The following is a 17,313-nucleotide window of genomic DNA, read 5'->3' on the forward strand; positions in this document are numbered from 1 at the left end:
AAATATGATCTTAAAGGATCATGGGTGGAGAAACTCTGAAGACTTTTACACAAAGTTTAATTTCTTGTGTTTTTGTTCATCTGATTACAGACACTTAGAGGAAGTGTTCCTAATAAAATCAACCCCCGGCCTGGAAAGGTAAGACGATGTTCCGTTTCTAGCCTAGATTTTATTTTAGTCTGATAACGTCCAATCCTGTGCTGCCACTCTCCTTTTCTTATAGGTAGTGATCTACAGGGACCCAGATGTCTCTGAGGAGTGCATTGAAGTTTTCGGTGACATTGAGGATTGTAGCTCTTGGAGCCTCTCTTCGGTGGTAATCGTCAAGGTCGTCAGAGGATGGTAAGAAGGGCACTTTGGGTTCCTGACTTAGAGGGTTTGTGTTTTACATTTTTAATTACCTTTTTGGTCTTCAGTACTCATTTAAAATTATGCCTTTAGCAATGTAAAGGGCAGAAAATACTAGTCTTCGTAGTAAAGGAAATTCATATGTAAGAAATTACGGTTTTTAAATATTTTTTATTTATTTTTTATTTTTACATTTATTTATTTTTGAGAGACAGAGAGAGACAGAGCACAAGCCAGGGAGGGGCAGAGAGAAAGGGAGACACAGAATCCGAAGCAGGCTCCAGGCTCTGAGCTGTCAGCACAGAGCCCAATGGGGGGCTTGAACTCACCAACTGTGAGATCATGACCTAAGCTGAAATTGGACGCTTAACCGACTGAGCCACCCTGGTGCCCCTAAGATATTATAGTTTTTAACCACGTTTCTGATTTATAGAGGTGATGCCTTATTTATGTACAGCTTTCTTTTCCCATATATCTTCATTTCACACTGCTGGGACTAATACACATCAGAGTCCACACTAACACTTCTGGTTTATGAATTTTCAGAGACATTGGTAAGAACTTCAGTAGTCATGTGGGTAGAATATTAAATATCCTATAAGAAAAGACATTTTGGATGACTAACCTAAAATTTATTTTTCAACTTTTCAGCAACAGGTGGTTTTGATTAAAGGAACTGGTAAAAAAATTATTTACCAGCTTGATGGCTTCTAGGAAATACACAGGAAGTTGAATTAAGAAAAGACATTTTTAATAAATCACTTATCTGGCATAAATACTTATCTTTGGTACCTATCTATAAACTTTTTTGAAATGTGGTTGGGCTTTAGACAATTGTGGTCTAAAAAACTAGTTAGGGTTTTTGTTTGTTTTCTCTTTGATTAAATATGCAACATCTTTCCTGTTAGGTTTTAAATATTTTAATATTTTTTCTATATATTCAACGCATTCATTACAAAACTACAATTAGCTGTTGTTCTTAAATTTGACGACTAAAAATACGGCTAAAGACAAATTTTCTATCAATTTTATTTTTAATATGCTAGTGCTTTTTTTTCCCCAACTTTTGTTGGCTTCTCTTTTAAAAGTGTAAGCATCTAAGAGCAGCACTGTCCTATATTAAATGAGATTTTCCTTAGTGTTTGGATGTTTGTTGTTTGGAAGGAGAATTTTAAAATGCTTTCCATTAACATATATTACTTTATATCAATATACCCATTGATATGGTTCTAAAATATAAGTAAAAATCCCTCTAAGAGCAATATCTTCTACATGTATAAGGAGAAAAAAGCATTATAATTAAAGTCCATTTATCTGATGTAGTACCATTTACAACTGTTCACTACCTGACAATTCTGTAGCACATTAGTGGCTCTACAATGTTCGTATCGACAGTCAAAAGTTCTTTTAGATCCTGATATGGTTTTTCGATTATCAGAGGCTTAATTATGCCCAATAAGTTTAGTTTTAGGGAGAGTTTATACATCTTAACTGCCGGAGAATTTCCACAAAATATATATAATAATTGGCTGCGGTGTATATTGTAAGAGAGAGAAGAGAAGGGGAGGAGAGGGAGAGAAGAGCAGGGTGGATGGGGGGAGAGGCTATTAGCTAGAATATTTGAGTTATCAAAACCTCATCAAGTGTAGCTAATAGTCTTGCTGTGTTTTACTCTTAGTTGGATTTTGTATGAGAAACCAAATTTTGAAGGGCACTCCATTCCCTTAGAAGAAGGAGAATTGGAACTCTCTGGTCTCTGGTGTATGGAAGATACTTTGGAAGGAAACGAGGAGGCAGAGTCTGCTAAGCCTGTGGTGATTGGTTCACTCAGACATGTAGTCCAGGTAGGTTATGGGAAAACCAGAATCCACTGATTCAGTCTTTCTTTCTTTCTTTCTTTCTTTCTTTCTTTCTTTCTTTCTTTCTTTCTTTCTTTCTTTCTTTCTTTCTTTCTTTCTTTTGTTTATTCATTTTTGAGAGATAGACGTGAGTGGGGGAGGAGCAGAGAGAGAGGGAGACACAGAATCCAAAGCAGGCTCCAGGCTCTGAGCTGTCAGGACAGAGACCGACACGGGGCTCAAACTCACGAACCATGCGGTCATGATCTGAGCTAAACCGACCTGAACCGGTTAACAGATGTTTAACCGACTCAGCAACCCAGGCGCCCCTGATTCAGCAAATATTTATTGAATGCCAAGGATGATACTTACTTTGAGAGAAAAATTCACTTTATGACATAAGTGAATGGGAAAAACAGTTGATTGGTGCTCCATGGATATATTTTCCATACATTTGTACACTTGAAATGAATTAGAAGAAACATTCTAATTGATTAGTCTTTTTTTTTTTTCATGATGAATTTGGAAGATTGATTTCTTACTCCTGTCCCCCATCCCCATCTCCATATGTATTTTACTTAATAACCTGATTTTGATGAATTCTATATGAGTAAGTTTTTCTTTTACTTAGTGTTTTGGTTGCTGTGTGAGTTATTTTTTTTATTGTTATTTTTTAATGCTTATTTATTTTTGAGAGAGAGAAAGCGTGAGTGGGGGAGGAGCAGAGAGAGAGGGAGACACAGAATCCGAAGCAGGCTCCAGACTCTGAGCTGTCAGCACAGAGCCCCACACAGGGATCGAACTCACAAACCTTGAGATCATGACCTGAGCCGAAGTCAGATGCTTAACTGAGTGAGCGACCCAGGTGCCCCAGTTGCTGTGTGAGTTCTGATTACCTTGAGTAGCTTACAGGAATTTTATTTTGGAAAAATAAATAATCCCCAAATAATTCAGTTGATAGTTCAACTCTGGGATTCCATGTGGGTACTTAAAGTCACTTTAGGGACTGGGTAAAATGTCTTGGTTCCTTATCTGTTGATGAGGAAGTTGTATCTGTCTGTCTTTGTGGCTGTTGGAATTTGATGATTCTTTGCCTTTAAAAATGTAGTTAATGGTATCTTCCAAGTGGAAAATTAAAACCCCATTTGTGTAACAGATGGGCATTAGGGTGCAGTCGGGAGATAAGGAATGTTACAAAATGAGAATGAGTAAGAATGAGTAACAGCTTTTGGCAGAGGAAAATATCACTTGTTTCTTAAATCAACATTTCTGAGTGACTTCAATGATCATTGGTATTCTAAGTGATTTATCTTCTAATAGTTTTAAGTATGTAATGTGATAAACCTTAAAACATTGAGGAACCCCATTTTAAAATGTGATAGACAGGGGAGCCTGGGTGGCTCAGTCAGTTGAGCCGTCTGACTTCTGCTCAGGTCATGATCGCACAGTTTGTGAGTTCGAGCCCCACTTTGTGCTGATAGCTCAGAGCCTGGAACCGCTTCGGATTCTGCGTTTCCCTTTCTCTCTGCCCCTCCCCCGCTCACATTCTGTCTCTCTCAAAAATAAATATTCTTAAAAATTAAAAATAAAATGTTATAGTCATGGGATAATTTATTTATTTATGCCCTTTTTATTTATTGCTCAAATAATACTGGTAATAAAGCAATGTTTCAACCTATCACCCCAATCCCACCACCATGAGATATTTTCTCATAATTATTCTAAATTCCCTGCTCCATCTTGGGCAATTCCGTTTTCTGTAGTTATAATCATGATACAGGTACAGTGCTGTTTTCCTTTTTTCACTTAAAACTGTGGTTGGCAATCCTTTTTCTCTCTATATATAATTTTCCTGAAGATCACACTCCCTTTGGTGACCTCTCTTAGTGAGGTGCAACGGTGTCAGAATCTGGTGGGTGAGGGTTCAGGTGCTCTCCAGAGCCGGAGGGTAAATAAAGGCAGTGAAACATATTGGTAAAGAGGCACCTCCTATCTTGCCTGGTAAGAGCCAACTTAATGCACTTAATGCTTTTCGTGTTACTTATTATATGGTTTGAGGTTTCCATGAAATGATGTACCATCATTTATTTTACCTTCTTTTTGTGGGAATTGGTTGTTTTTAGTTTTTTACTCTTTTAAATTATGCTGTATGAACATTTTTGTGCATTTAATCATTTATAAATTTCTGATTCATTTAATTAGGGTGAATTTTTCTGAATGGTGTCATGCTAAAGGGTAGGGACACTTATGACTCCTGATACGTTACGATTTTTTTTTTTTCCAACGGACTGTGGTTGCTTAAACATGAACATAAGTCACTACATAGTTAAGAGGGTCACCTTTTTAGTGCATTAAATTTGTTCCTTTTGGTTATGTTTAAAAGAGCCTCCCCTGAGCCAACCTAAGTGTCATTTCTTCTGTATCTCAGTTCACCTAGCTCAGCAAGATTAGAGTTCAATAAATGTTTGATTAGCACTTAGGCACTCAGCCAGGAGAGGCTTTTTGAAGTATGTTTGCTGGGCAGGACATGGAACAGTGACCACAGTCATAAATGTGTACCTTTGCTTTAACAACTTAGACCAAACCACCATCGTAGAGCTTTGATCATAGTCAAGGAGAGTTACCATAAGGGGTTTGTTCATAGGCACAAAATGGCAGTTGAGGAAGGCTCCAAATGCAGCTCCTCTATGGACTCTAGAGCCTCTGGAGTTGGATGGTCACTTCTGAGGAGAGCAACTAAAACTCCTGTCACCAAGGAAAGCCAAACAGTGTTTTCAGTGAGGATGAGAGGAATAAATATGTTCCAGAACATTTATGGGGATCTTTGCTGAGGTATATGGCCAAAGCAACATGGCTGCCCCAAAAGACCACATATTATTAAGTCATGGGTGAAAACAGGGGAGGGATAAATGGTAGGTGCTCTGTGAAATGTATGTGTATATTTAAAGTTTATTTTAATTATTTAAAAAAAATAACGAGCTTATTTATTGTAAAGTACATGCTGTAATTATTATCATATACATGCACTTCTTTTTCTTCCTTCAGGATTACAGAGTTAGTCAGATTGACTTATTTACTGAACCAGAAGGGTTAGGACTCCTAAATTCCTACTTTGACGACACTGAAGAGATGCAGGGGTTCGGTATCATGCAGAAGACCTGTTCCATTAAAGTACACTGGGGCACGTGAGTATTTTATTTCAGATGCAATTTTAATGAAGCTTTTTTGTGAGTGTACTACTGGAAGGACTTAAGTTACTCTCTGATTTGTTGTCCTGTGAAGTAATGATCGACTAAAAGGGTTTTTTTTCCAGATGGCACATAAAATTCTGCTGCTTTTGTACCTATGTCACTATGGTTCAGCTCTCTTCTAAACAATAACGATTTCTTGGAGGAAGTGCAGGGGAGGAAAAAACTGCGTTTTTAATGTTGGGATTTCCTTATCACAGAGGAACCTGATTCATTCCGAGCTGTGTAACAGATTTTGCCTTCATGGTAATTCAAAGGAGGTAATTCAAAGCATGTGTTCCTGATACTTCAGGAGGCCCTCCAAGGCCAACACACATGGTACTTGACTTCCTTGAACATTTTCACACAATGCTGTCCAGAGCCCTTACGAGGTTGGTTTCACAAATTGCAGGAAACTGCAAGAGTGTTTTGAAGGAAGTGGGGAATATCTCAGATGGGGGGAATTAGGACAGAAAGTGCAGGCGGCAGTCCCGAGTATCGAGTGTCGTGGTCTCTGAAGTGGAACAAACAGCCCAGGGCATGGGAAAGACATCCACTGAGATGCAAGAAAACACGCTGAAGCTTCTCTATATTTCTTTCATGCATTCATTTTTTGATGTTATTTTATTTTTGAGAGAGAGAAAGCAAGCAGGGGAGGGACAGAGAGAGAAGGAGAGAGAGAATCCCAAGCAGGCTCTGCACTATTAGTGGACACGGGGTTCAAACCCACGATCTGTGAGCTCATGACCTGAGCCGAAATCAAGAGTCAGATGGTCAACCAGCCAAGCCACCCAGGTGCCCTGCATTTCATTTAAAATCTCCTCCTTTTAAGATTTTATTGTTATGTATGTTTTTTATTCATAATATATTCAGTGATAACATATATAATTTATAAATATTCGTATATTCGGAGAAGGCTCAAAAGTTTTCGTCAATGGCATATGCAAAAAACAATACCTGTGTAACGGGTCAGATAGGAAATACTACAAGAAACACGAATCCGAGGAACAGCAGTAATGCTGTTTTAGAAGGATGGTCGGTCGGGAAAGGTCTCTGGTGACATTTTAAGGAAGGGATGGAGTCAGCCCTTGGGATGTCTGAGAGGGGAGGCTCTGGGGGCGTGTCCCAGGCCGGAAGCCATTGCGAAGCCCTGCTGGGTGTGTTTGGGGAACTACTTAGGGGGTCAAGGTGGCTGGAGACGAGTGAGCTAGGAGGACTGGGATGGGAGAGAGGCCTCATGTCCTGTCTGGTTTGGGGAGGGATTTTAGATTACTCCAAGTGACATGGTGATCATTTTGATCTAACTTGTTCTTTAGAAAGCTCACTCTAGCCACTATGTAGAAAATAAACTGTAAAGAGGCAAGAGTGGAGGGCACCTGGGTGGCTCAGTCAGTTAAGCATCCCAACTCTTGATTTCGGCTCAGGTCACGATCTCAGGATCATGAGATCGAGTTCTGTCAGGCTTTGTGCTCAGTGCAGAGACTGCTTAAAATTCTTTCTCTCCCTCTGTCTCTGCCCCTACCCTCTCATGCATGCACGCTAGTGCTCTTTCTTCCTCTCTCTCTCTCTCTCTCTCTCTCTCTCAAATGAAAAAAAAGAAATAGAGACGAGTGGAAACAAAGAAACCAATTAGGAGGCAGTTGCAATTATATAGGCAAGAGGTTTTGGTGGCTTAGTGCTGGTGAGAAGTGGTCAGATTCTGGATACATTTTCATGGTAGAACTGTCAGCATTTACAGACAGATTGTATGTGGGGTGTGAGGGGCTGAGAAATATCTAGGCTTTGGGACGCCAGCATTTACTGGGATGGAGAAAACAGGAGTTCGGTTGTAAAGAGGTGAAGCTGGTCGTGCCAACTGTACATCCAAGTAAGAGGACAGGAAGGTGACTGGATACAGGGGACTGGGGTTCCAGAGGGAGGCTGGAGATAGAAATTCAAGAGTCCTCAGCACAGAGAAGGTACTTCAGTCGTGCACTGGCTAGATCTCAAAGGGAGTAGAGAAGCCATCTGAGCCTTGGGCTTGTTTATATTTAGTGGTTGGGAAGAAAAGGAGGAAGCTAAACAAAAGAAAAGGTCTTCATCTTCGCTGCCTTTAATTTTTTTCCTACATCAAAGAGATCTGTAGATCTTTTTTTCTCAAAGTATTAGTGTGAAATTGAGAGCAACCACTTTCCTTAGAAAAGAATGAAATAGGCGTCTGCCATAATATTTTAATCTCTGTGTCTGGACAGTTTCATGACTCAGGCTTGGGCTCTGTTGAAGCATAATGAGCTACATCTAAGTAATGTCTCTTACTTCACAGTAAGTTTAACTTGTCTCACAGAGGGGGAGTCCCAAACCTGCCGTAGCGTCCAGTTTATGATGGCTTGTGTGGGGACAGACCTCTTTTTTTCTGGCTGTTCATTTCTATTGCCATTAGGATAATAGAAAGCTACTTTGGATGTCAGTTCAAAGTTGGGGTCGTTGAACTTGGTTGGCTGGCTTTGGGAACGGGTCATTAGTACTTTTATAGATCTCCAAGGGGAGTCTTGATGGGTTGGGAGAATTCAACTGATAATAAGTACCTGAGCTCATTTTGCTTCTGTTGGTGCACTGGTCCCCTGAACTGACGTAAGAGATGTGTCTCCTTAGATTCCATTAGGAGATTTATCCCAGAACCTATTGACTGTGGGTTAAACTCTTCTACACCTACACAAAGTAAGGGTTTTGCTTGCCAAATTCTTACCTGGAAAATTGAATAATTTCTAAAATCTTCTTTCAGATTCTGTTGAGTAGAATTTGTTTTTAAACCTTTGTTTTAATACCTGGCTAATGCTAGTACCCATCCTCCCAGAGGTGAGGGTATATCTTCTTGGCAGGGGGTACATTTCTCTTGAGGGGGTATATTTCTAATAAAGAATTTTGGAACTTTATCAGGAGCATAAAGAGCATGTATTCCACAATGCTCTTTGTTTCCTTGTTTAACTAAGGAAGACTGGCTTTAGTCATTTCCTCAAATTTAGGGTTAATTTTTAGCATAACTGGCACTAAAATGCTGCTGTTCTGAACTCAAGAGACAGTTTTTAACGGCCAGATATTCTTTGATGAATTTTACTATGAAATATGTGCTATATACAGAAGAAGATATATATGTGTGAATTATGAAGCCTGATAATAAGACCGATTCCTGTGTGCCTACCACCGACCTAGCATGGCGTCCACTCACCGTCCCCAGCCTTGGTCCCATCCGCCTGACTCCTCCATACACGTAACCTCGCTCTGGAATTTTGCGTTTTTCTCATACCCTCATTTTACAGTTTTACCCTATAGTATCAGTCCCTGCAATATTTAGGTCTGCTGTCACAGAGAATATGCCACAATCTGGTTTCGTCTCTGAGCGTTTCCTCGAATCATTTGACTTGTTGCTGTATTGTCTGAGTTTTCTGCATAGTAGGGGTTGGGTCTAGAGGTATGGTCACATGCGGATTCGGAAAGGGTCCTTCACAAAGGTGGTGCCACATCTGCCTGTTACCTCACAAAAGGAGGCGGTGCTACCCAGCTTCCCATTAATGATGCTGAGTTTGTTTGTCTGGTTAGGTTGGTGCCTCCTACAACTCTCGACTGTAAAGGGACCTTTTTCCCTTTGAGAGCCATAGCTCACCCTCTTTAGAAAAATCTCAAATACGGCACATTCATATTTAATCTTTTGAGTTTCCAGTTGGTTTCTGTAAATAGCCAACGTTCATGTGTAGCCATGTCTGGAGATAAGACTTAGGATCTGGATGGAAATACTGTTTTTTGGCTTAAGGATAAGTGAACAAGCCAGTGCCTGGGTGGCTCAGTCGATTAAGCATCCAATTCTTGATTTCCGGTCAGGTCATGACCTCACAGTTCAGGGGATCAAGCCCTGTGTCGGGGTCCATGCTGAGCATGGAGCCTGCTTAAGATTTTCTCTCTCTCTCTCTCTCTCTTTCTCTCTCTCTCAAAATAAATAAACTTTAAAAAAAAAAAAAAGGTGAGCAAGAGAAGACCAATTTTTTTAATTGTTAAAATTTTCTAATGTTTATTTATTTTTGAGAGAGACAGAGAGTGTGAGCAGGGGTGGGGCAGAAAGAGAGGGGGACACAGACTCTGAAGCAGGCTCCAGGCTCTGAGCTGTCAGCACAGAGCCCAACACGGAACTCAAACCCATGAACTGGGAGATCATGACCTGAGCCAAAGTTGGATGTTCAACCATCTGAGCCACCCAGGTGCCCTGAGAAGACCTATTTTTCTTGTGTGGCTAAAGGGTATTTTTTTAAAGGGTATTTATAAAAGAATAATTACATGTTTTTAATCAATATATACATAGTCATTGTAAACATACAAATGGATATTGTTGACATAATAACATTTATGGTTTTTTAAAAAGCTCCTACTTCAGAGTTATACTGCTTGTTCATAATGTAGGTAAAAGCTCATTACTTAAGTACATGGGAAAACAAGAGTGCCTTTAGAAACTGAAATAACACTGACACTGCCTGAAGATAGTTTCCCCCTCTCCCGATGGCCTCATGAATAACGTATCTTGTTGGAATAGAATTTAGGAAAAATGAATCATGCTCTGTGTATGAGTTTTCAGATTTCAGAGTCTGCCCAACATTCATAAGTGTGGGTTTAAGTGTCTTAACAGGCCCTTCGTGCTCAATGAGGAAGTCTTTTCAAGTGTATCAGTTTGTGTTCAGTTTTTTTTTTTCTTACAAATTCCCCTTTACCCAAAATTACCTTCCTTCTATACATATTATGTAACTAAATCACATGCTTCAAGAAAAGTGAAATGTTTAGTATCAGATGAATAAAACCCCTCACTCCAACTACAGAAGGAAAGGCTTCGTGAAAGGGTACTGTGGTCAGCAGTATTTTAGGATCTCACCATCACTTGTTTGTGAGCCATCCATGGAGTTTACAGAAAATTCCACCATTCAGTCGGGAGGAGTCATTAGCCTAATAGCAACATTTCTGATGAACCACCATTATTTAGTTAGGGCATGAAATCAGTGTGTGGTGTGCATGTGTGAGGTTTGAGCTCTAAAAAATATGTAATGCATCCTTACCTGTCATGCTTCAAATGTAGGAGGCTGTAAAGGACCCCAGTCTTAGCCTCTGCTTTCTTATGGGTTAGGGTCCTTGCAGTGCTAATTTTTTAAAAGATAAGCCTTTTTTCCTCTTAATTTTTTATTGATGTATATGTAACAAGATTTGTACCAAAAAATGCACAATAAATCATAAGTGTATAACCTGAGTGAATTTTCAAAGTATAAACATCATGTAGATCAAGAAATAGAACCAGTATTTGTGGATTTCTAGAACATACCCCCAGTATAACTACCATCCTGACTTCTAACAATGTGGATTAGTTTTCATCCCCACACATACACCACTCAGTCTGTCAACATGTGTGTGTGTGTGTGTGTGTGTGTGTGTGTGTGTGTGTGTGTGTGTATTGACAGGTCTTCAGTAGGATTTTGATTGTAAATCCCTGTATGATTAGTGAGTCTAGAGAAGTTACTGATTTATCCAAGGGAATCTTTAACAAAACCCGTCATCTAAAATGTGCCTTGGGGGGCGCCTGGGTGGCGCAGTCGGTTAAGCGTCCGACTTCAGCCAGGTCACGATCTCGCGGTCCGTGAGTTCGAGCCCCGCGTCGGGCTCTGGGCTGATGGCTCAGAGCCTGGAGCCTGTTTCCGATTCTGTGTCTCCCTCTCTCTCTGCCCCTGCCCCGTTCATGCTCTGTCTCTCTCTGTCCCAAAAATAAATAAAAAACGTTGAAAAAAAAAATAAAAAAAAAAATGTGCCTTGGGCCAGAAGAAAGCAAAGAGGGTGAATGAGGCCCATTTTGCTGGTAAAAGATTTTATTTGCAGCCATTTTCTCCTCGGTATGGTGTTCTGGGGTACCTGGAATACCCCAGCTAGGACTCTTTTAGTGAGACTAATAAAGATTAGGAGAGGATAAGTGGTCACCAAGAGTTCTGTATTTGTGTATAAAGGGGGCGTATTAATAACTCTCTTAGGTAAAAGTCACTTCTCTACTATGTCATCTTCCCAGAACCCTCCCAGGGACTAGGAAAGTGTTAAGACTGCACAGCCTTTAGGGGCAGTGCTAACAGGCATGGTTTTCTGGTTTCCTGGTTTCCTGGTTTCTAGCACATTAGGGGAGGGTGGGGCTGCTTCTTCCCTGACCGCAGCAGAAGTGACAGCTGACAAGCCTGATAAGAGGGTGTGGTATTGACAAGCCATAAAAATCAGATTCAAGAACTCAAAAAGCTGTTGGGCCTGGGAACAAGCAGGCTTACAGACCTTCAAAGCCCCCAGGGTACCACCGTGCACTGTCCTGCTCACAGTGATGATCCTGAGTCCTTGTAAAACGCATGAATTATGTGCACTTTCTGGAATGAGAAAAAGTGCTACCAAAAAATGACTAGGAGCCTGGCTTGGATCAGCCCTGCATCTGATACTTGCAGCTGTGTGGCCCTGGACAGTTTCCTTCACCTCTTCTGTAAAATGGGGACAGGAGTGTTCCTTCGTCACGGCATTGTTGTACGGATTGGATGATATTCCAGGTGGCATTTCTTGCAAGCTCTAGGTAGATGTTACCTGTTGTTAGTTTGGGGCACTGTGACAAATGAGTAGGTGGGACATCCGATTCTTTGGTTACAAATGAGATGTTGCCTTTTATTTTATATTTTTTATTTTAGATGTTTTATTTATTTTTTTAGACAGAGAGACAGAACGAGTGGGAGAGGGGCAGAGAGAGAGAGGGAGACAGAATCCGAAGTAGGCTCCAGGCTCTGAGCTGTCAGCACACAGCCCGATGCGGGGCTCGAACCCACAAACCCTGAGATCATGCCCTGAGCCGAAGTCGGACACTCACCCGACTGAGCCACCCAGGCGCCCTGAGATGTTGCCTTTTAAAACAAAGCTTGGGATTCCTATGTTGGGCCCCTCTAAATACATACAGTGTTACAAAATCACTACTTTTATTACTTGAAGTGATACAGATCTGCACTGAAGCAATTCATAATATAAATTAAAATAAGTGGACAAAACCACCAGGAGACCAGTAAAAGATCAAGGACAGGCGCATTTAACGGCATACTCCTCCTTGAATCTAACGTTGCTCTCGTATCTGAGTGGAACTGTACATGGTCCGGATATATGCATCGTCCTGTTCTTTCCCTTCTTCTCGGTGGGGTCCTGTGTGCCACTGAAACAAATGACAAGTCCTCTCTTTTCCTCCTTGATACTTGCTTAGGTGGCTGATTTATGAAGACCCTGGATTTCAGGGTGTGCCTTTTATCCTGGAACCTGGCGAGTACCCCGACTTATCCTTCTGGGATACAGAAGAAGCATACATTGGATCCATGCGGCCTCTGAAAATGGTAAAAATCTAACAAAAGGTTCTTGGAGTCCGTGATTTTTTTGTCAGCCTGACATTGATGGTTCACAGGCTGTGACTTTGAAGCAATAAACAGACTTTTAAAAACACAAATCTATAGTAGAGGGAACCTATTGCTCGATAGAAATAATAGAAAGGATAACCTGCTGGTCGCTGTAGATGAAAAAAAAATGTGGCTAAGCCCATGTTCTTTGCCTTCAAGGCATTCTCAGCCGTGCAGAGCCGCGGGCGTGTGTACAAGGCTTCAGCCCAGGGTAGGTTTCAGAAGTGAAGAAAATGTAGGATCAAACGTTTGTGGAAAAACAGGAAGGACAGATGAAGTCCAACTTGTGGGTGATGTGACAGAGAAGGGGGATAATTAGGAGACCTTTGTGCTAAATCAAGTTGGCTCTTAACAACCAAGCAGGAAGGTGTCCAGTGGAGATGTCAGGATGCTCTGCGTGAGCCAGGGCAGAACTGGGGGAGGGCAGGGCATGTTGGGGACCACCCCCATTGTAGCCACCAGAGGCTAGGCTGGGTGGCAGCTTTGGGGGCCCTGGGGCTGGATGTCTGAACATTGTCCAATGTTCCAAGCATCTGCCTTAGAAAGGAGCCTGTGCTTCCTCCGGCCTCCCCCTGTATTTGTCTTGTTCTTTTGGTCTCTTCGGCTAGACTCTAAGCCTTGGGAGGATCCAGGCTGCACCTGTCTTGTCCCCATGTCAAGCACGGTGTGTGCTCATCGGCAGTAGGCACTCCCCAACTACCCACAGGAGTGAGGCTCTCCTTATGAACAAGGTTTTGCAGCTGCAATTTGCAGCTGTCTTGAGTCAGTTTGAAACAAATTAGGAAGCCAATGAAGATCATTTTTATGTTAATTTTACCCCTCCTGCCAAAACCTGTGGTTTAATCACCTCATGTTTGTTGGTCTCCGTGCAAAACTCATTTGAATTATAGATGCTTTTACATTATAAATGATTTGTTTGTAAAATTCACTTTCAAAGAACAAAGTTTAGTTTCGTGAAGATATGAAAGAATTGTCCCAGGCTTTGAAGGCTGTTTTAAATAATTTACAAAACTGTGAAGTTTATGGCATTAGAAAGAGATACTTTTGAAGAGGGTGCTTAGGGTATTTCCCCCTCCCCCCTTATCCACAGGGGATACTTTCCAAGACCCCCGGTGGATGCCTGAAACCTTGGATAGTACCAGACCCTATATAAACTATGTCTTTTTCCTATGTGTATATGATAAAGTTTAACTTGTAAATTATAATTTATATAATTTATACATATAATTTATAACATAAATATAAATTATAATTTATAAATGAGGCACAGTAACTAATTTAACTAATATTATTAACAGTAACTAATAATAAAGTAGAACAAGTATAATAATATACTGCAACAAAGGTTGCAGAGAGAGAGAGTGTGGTCTCTCTCTCAAAATATCTTATTGTACTATGACGGCCCTTCTGGTGACAAGGCACAATGAGGCAATGCCTGTGTGATGGATGAGATGAAGTGAGATGAGTGACGTAGGTGGCATTGTGACACAGTATGTCAGGAGGAGGATCATGGCCGTAGATTCTGGGTCTGGAGTTCTTTCTTGTACAGCAAGAAAGCAGAACGCAGGATTAAAAATGCAAGAGAGGCTAATGTCTGGGAGACGACAAGAGCCCTGAGTATGGGTCCTTACTCCGTTTTTATTAGGATCAGAAGGCTTACAAACATGGTGATGGACGTGCACAAAGAAACAATGAAATCGTGAACATTAACTCGTGGGCAGGAGGGAAAGGGGGTTTGAAGATATGCCCTGTTGGGGGTTTGGGTCAATACCAAACAAAATCCTGGCCGTGGTTGGGCAGAAGGTTATTGACAGCACAAGTGAGGCCCCACCTCTGTTTACCTAAACTGGCCTAAGGGGCCAGAAAGACAGAATCTGCTACCTCAGGGTCAACAAGGTGCCTTTCTTTTGCTAATTAGTTCCTCTCTGGGCGACTTCACCCCACAGCAGTCTATAGCCCTATTTACCTGTTTACCTAATTTGGTCCTGCCTTCCTGCAAAGCAGCTTTCTGCTATTGTACCAAGTTAGGGGGCATTTCCACCCTGAATACCTAATCTTGTTTACCTCATCTTGGATGTTTTCATCCTGAGATTTCCTATTCCTATACCTTTGTCCTATACTGGGGGCTTTTGCCCCGTTTACCTAATCTTGTGTACTCAAACTTGGGTGTGTTCATCCTATGGCTTTCTAATTCTTTATGCCTTGTTAACCCATCAGTGCACGCTCCGGGAGTTCCTAAGCTTATTCCCCACAGATCATCTGCTTCTAAAACCTCGATTGACAGCGGGTAACTGTGCAAAGTGAAAATGCAGATAACGAGGGACTACTTACTGCACTAGGTTGTTTAAGCTCTGGTTTGGTGATAAAATCAGCAACATTCCTTTAAAATTACAGTTCGTTTGGTGCATTTGAGCATCTTTCGCTGCACTTTCAAAAAAGCTGTCCTAGGGGCGCCTGGGTGGCTCAGTCGATTAAGTGTCTGACTTGGACTCAGGTCATGATCTCATGGTTTGTGAGTTCAAGCCATGCATTGGGCTCTGTACTGACAGTGCAGGATCCCTGCTTGGGATTCATTCATTCATATTCTGTCTCTCTGTCTCTCTTGCATTCTGTGCCCCTCCACCACTCTCTTTCAAAATAAATAAAAACTTAAAAAATAAATACAAACAAAGCTGTTCTATATTCATGGAAAATATTCTCCTGACTTTCCTGCTGCTGATTTTACTCCCTACCCTGTTTGTTATTTCTGTGTAATACCTTTTCCTGTGGCTTATTTTTAATGAGTTTTTGGTTACTTACAACAACTGTTTATTATAAAAGTATAACAACTCCCCTCAGACCCGTCCTTTGGGCTATTTTAAATTCTATCTGCAGTTCACCTAATTATTTCAAGAGTCCTGCAGAGCCTGTTGTGAACTTGTGTGAACTCAACAGTTTTGTAAGCCATGGGTTGCAAAATCAAACGCCTCCAGGGGCCAGGCAGCAACTAGACATGAGTGAGGGTGGCTGGGAGTTGAGCTGAGATGAGTGGTAGAGACAGACAAACCAGGCTCAAGTCCTGGCTAGAGGAAAAGCCCAGTGGAGAATTATTAGTAAGTGCACAAGGTGAGGGTTGCTGCCTATGAGAATTTGCGTCCAGACATGTCAGGTCTTAGGACTGCTTTTTTTTTTTTTTTTTTTTTTCCTTCATTTTCCAAGATTCTTGATCTTTATTTTATTTTTTTAACTTTTTAAAAATGTTTTATTTATTTTTGAGAGAGAAAGAGAGTGTAAGCGGGGGAGGGGCAGAGAGCGAGGGAGACACAGAATCCAAAGCAGGCTCCAGGCTCTGAACTGTTAGCACAGAGCCCAATGCAGGGCTTGAACCCACAAACTGAGATCAGGACCTGAGCCGAAGTCAGATGCTCAACTGACTGAGCCACCCAGGTGCCCCAATCTTTTTTTGTTTGTTTGTTTGTTTGTTTGTTTGTTTGTTTTGAGAAAAGGGAGAGAATCCCAAGCGGGGGCCCAATCTCACAAACTGTGAGACCTTGACCTGAGCTAAAATCAAGAGTCAGATGCTTTAGCCAACCAAACCACCCAGGCGCCCCAGGACTGCTTTTTAAGAGAAATGAGAAATATCTATTTTTATGAGACATTTTCTGAATTACAAACAAACAAACACAGCTTATTGGTATAACAAAAACATAACCTAACTCACAGATTAAGCTTATAGACCACCTCTGCTCTACACTGTCTTCCTCATTCTTCATCTGCATGGTTGGTGACATCAGAACTGTCGCAACATAAATTAAACCAGATGCACTCACACTGAGAGGTTCCATGGCTTACCATAAACTACCATGGGTAATATATGGTAATCTATCAATGAAAAACCGGTCTTCTTACTGTATTATTTTTCTTTTCAGGGTGGACGTAAAGTCGAATTCCCTACAGATCCAAAGGTAAAAATATACGTGTTTTACATTTTATTCCCATTCCATCTCTATGAAGGTGATGCTTGTGTGGTTTTACACATCCGCCTCCATAAACATAACCGCAGCTAAAGGAAGTTGTCCCAGCTTACATGCCGTCCCTCAGACTAAAGCCCTTACACTGGCTAACAGTACGTGTAGTCATGGCTTAAAAGGTCGATTGTTGTGTTAAGTTTATAATTTGTGTTTGTGTTTACTAGTTGTGGGGCCTGCTGCCGCTTGCCAGTTACTCAGGAAAAAACTTTGTTTTCAAGACAAGTTCTCCCCTTCTGCTACTCTAACATGCTCTTTCTGCTATTTCTACTTTGCACATTTATGACACATTTATATTTCTTGTTTTTTTTTCTAAGTAGCCTCCATGCCCACTGTGGGGCTTGAACTCATGATCTTGAGATCAGATGTCGCATGCTCTACAGACTGAGTCAGCCAGGCACCCCTGTTTCATTTTTAAAGCAACGTGGGATCCTTG

General features: G+C 41.2%; 1 protein-coding gene across 2 annotated transcripts in view; it reads left to right on the forward strand.

The window, feature by feature from the left end:
• Positions 1–17,313, forward strand: part of CRYBG1 (crystallin beta-gamma domain containing 1) — a 186,666-nt gene that overhangs the window by 146,453 nt on the left and 22,900 nt on the right. For both annotated transcript variants that reach the window (XM_023254207.2, XM_023254209.2), the window contains 6 exons: positions 91–138; positions 224–342; positions 2,027–2,192; positions 5,232–5,371; positions 12,684–12,810; positions 16,779–16,814. In XM_023254207.2, coding sequence (XP_023109975.2) covers positions 91–138; positions 224–342; positions 2,027–2,192; positions 5,232–5,371; positions 12,684–12,810; positions 16,779–16,814 — 636 coding nt within the window. The remainder of the gene's footprint in view (positions 1–90; positions 139–223; positions 343–2,026; positions 2,193–5,231; positions 5,372–12,683; positions 12,811–16,778; positions 16,815–17,313) is intronic.

The sequence above is a fragment of the Felis catus genome, chromosome B2 (assembly GCF_018350175.1).
Source record: "Felis catus isolate Fca126 chromosome B2, F.catus_Fca126_mat1.0, whole genome shotgun sequence".
NCBI lineage: Eukaryota > Metazoa > Chordata > Mammalia > Carnivora > Felidae > Felis > Felis catus.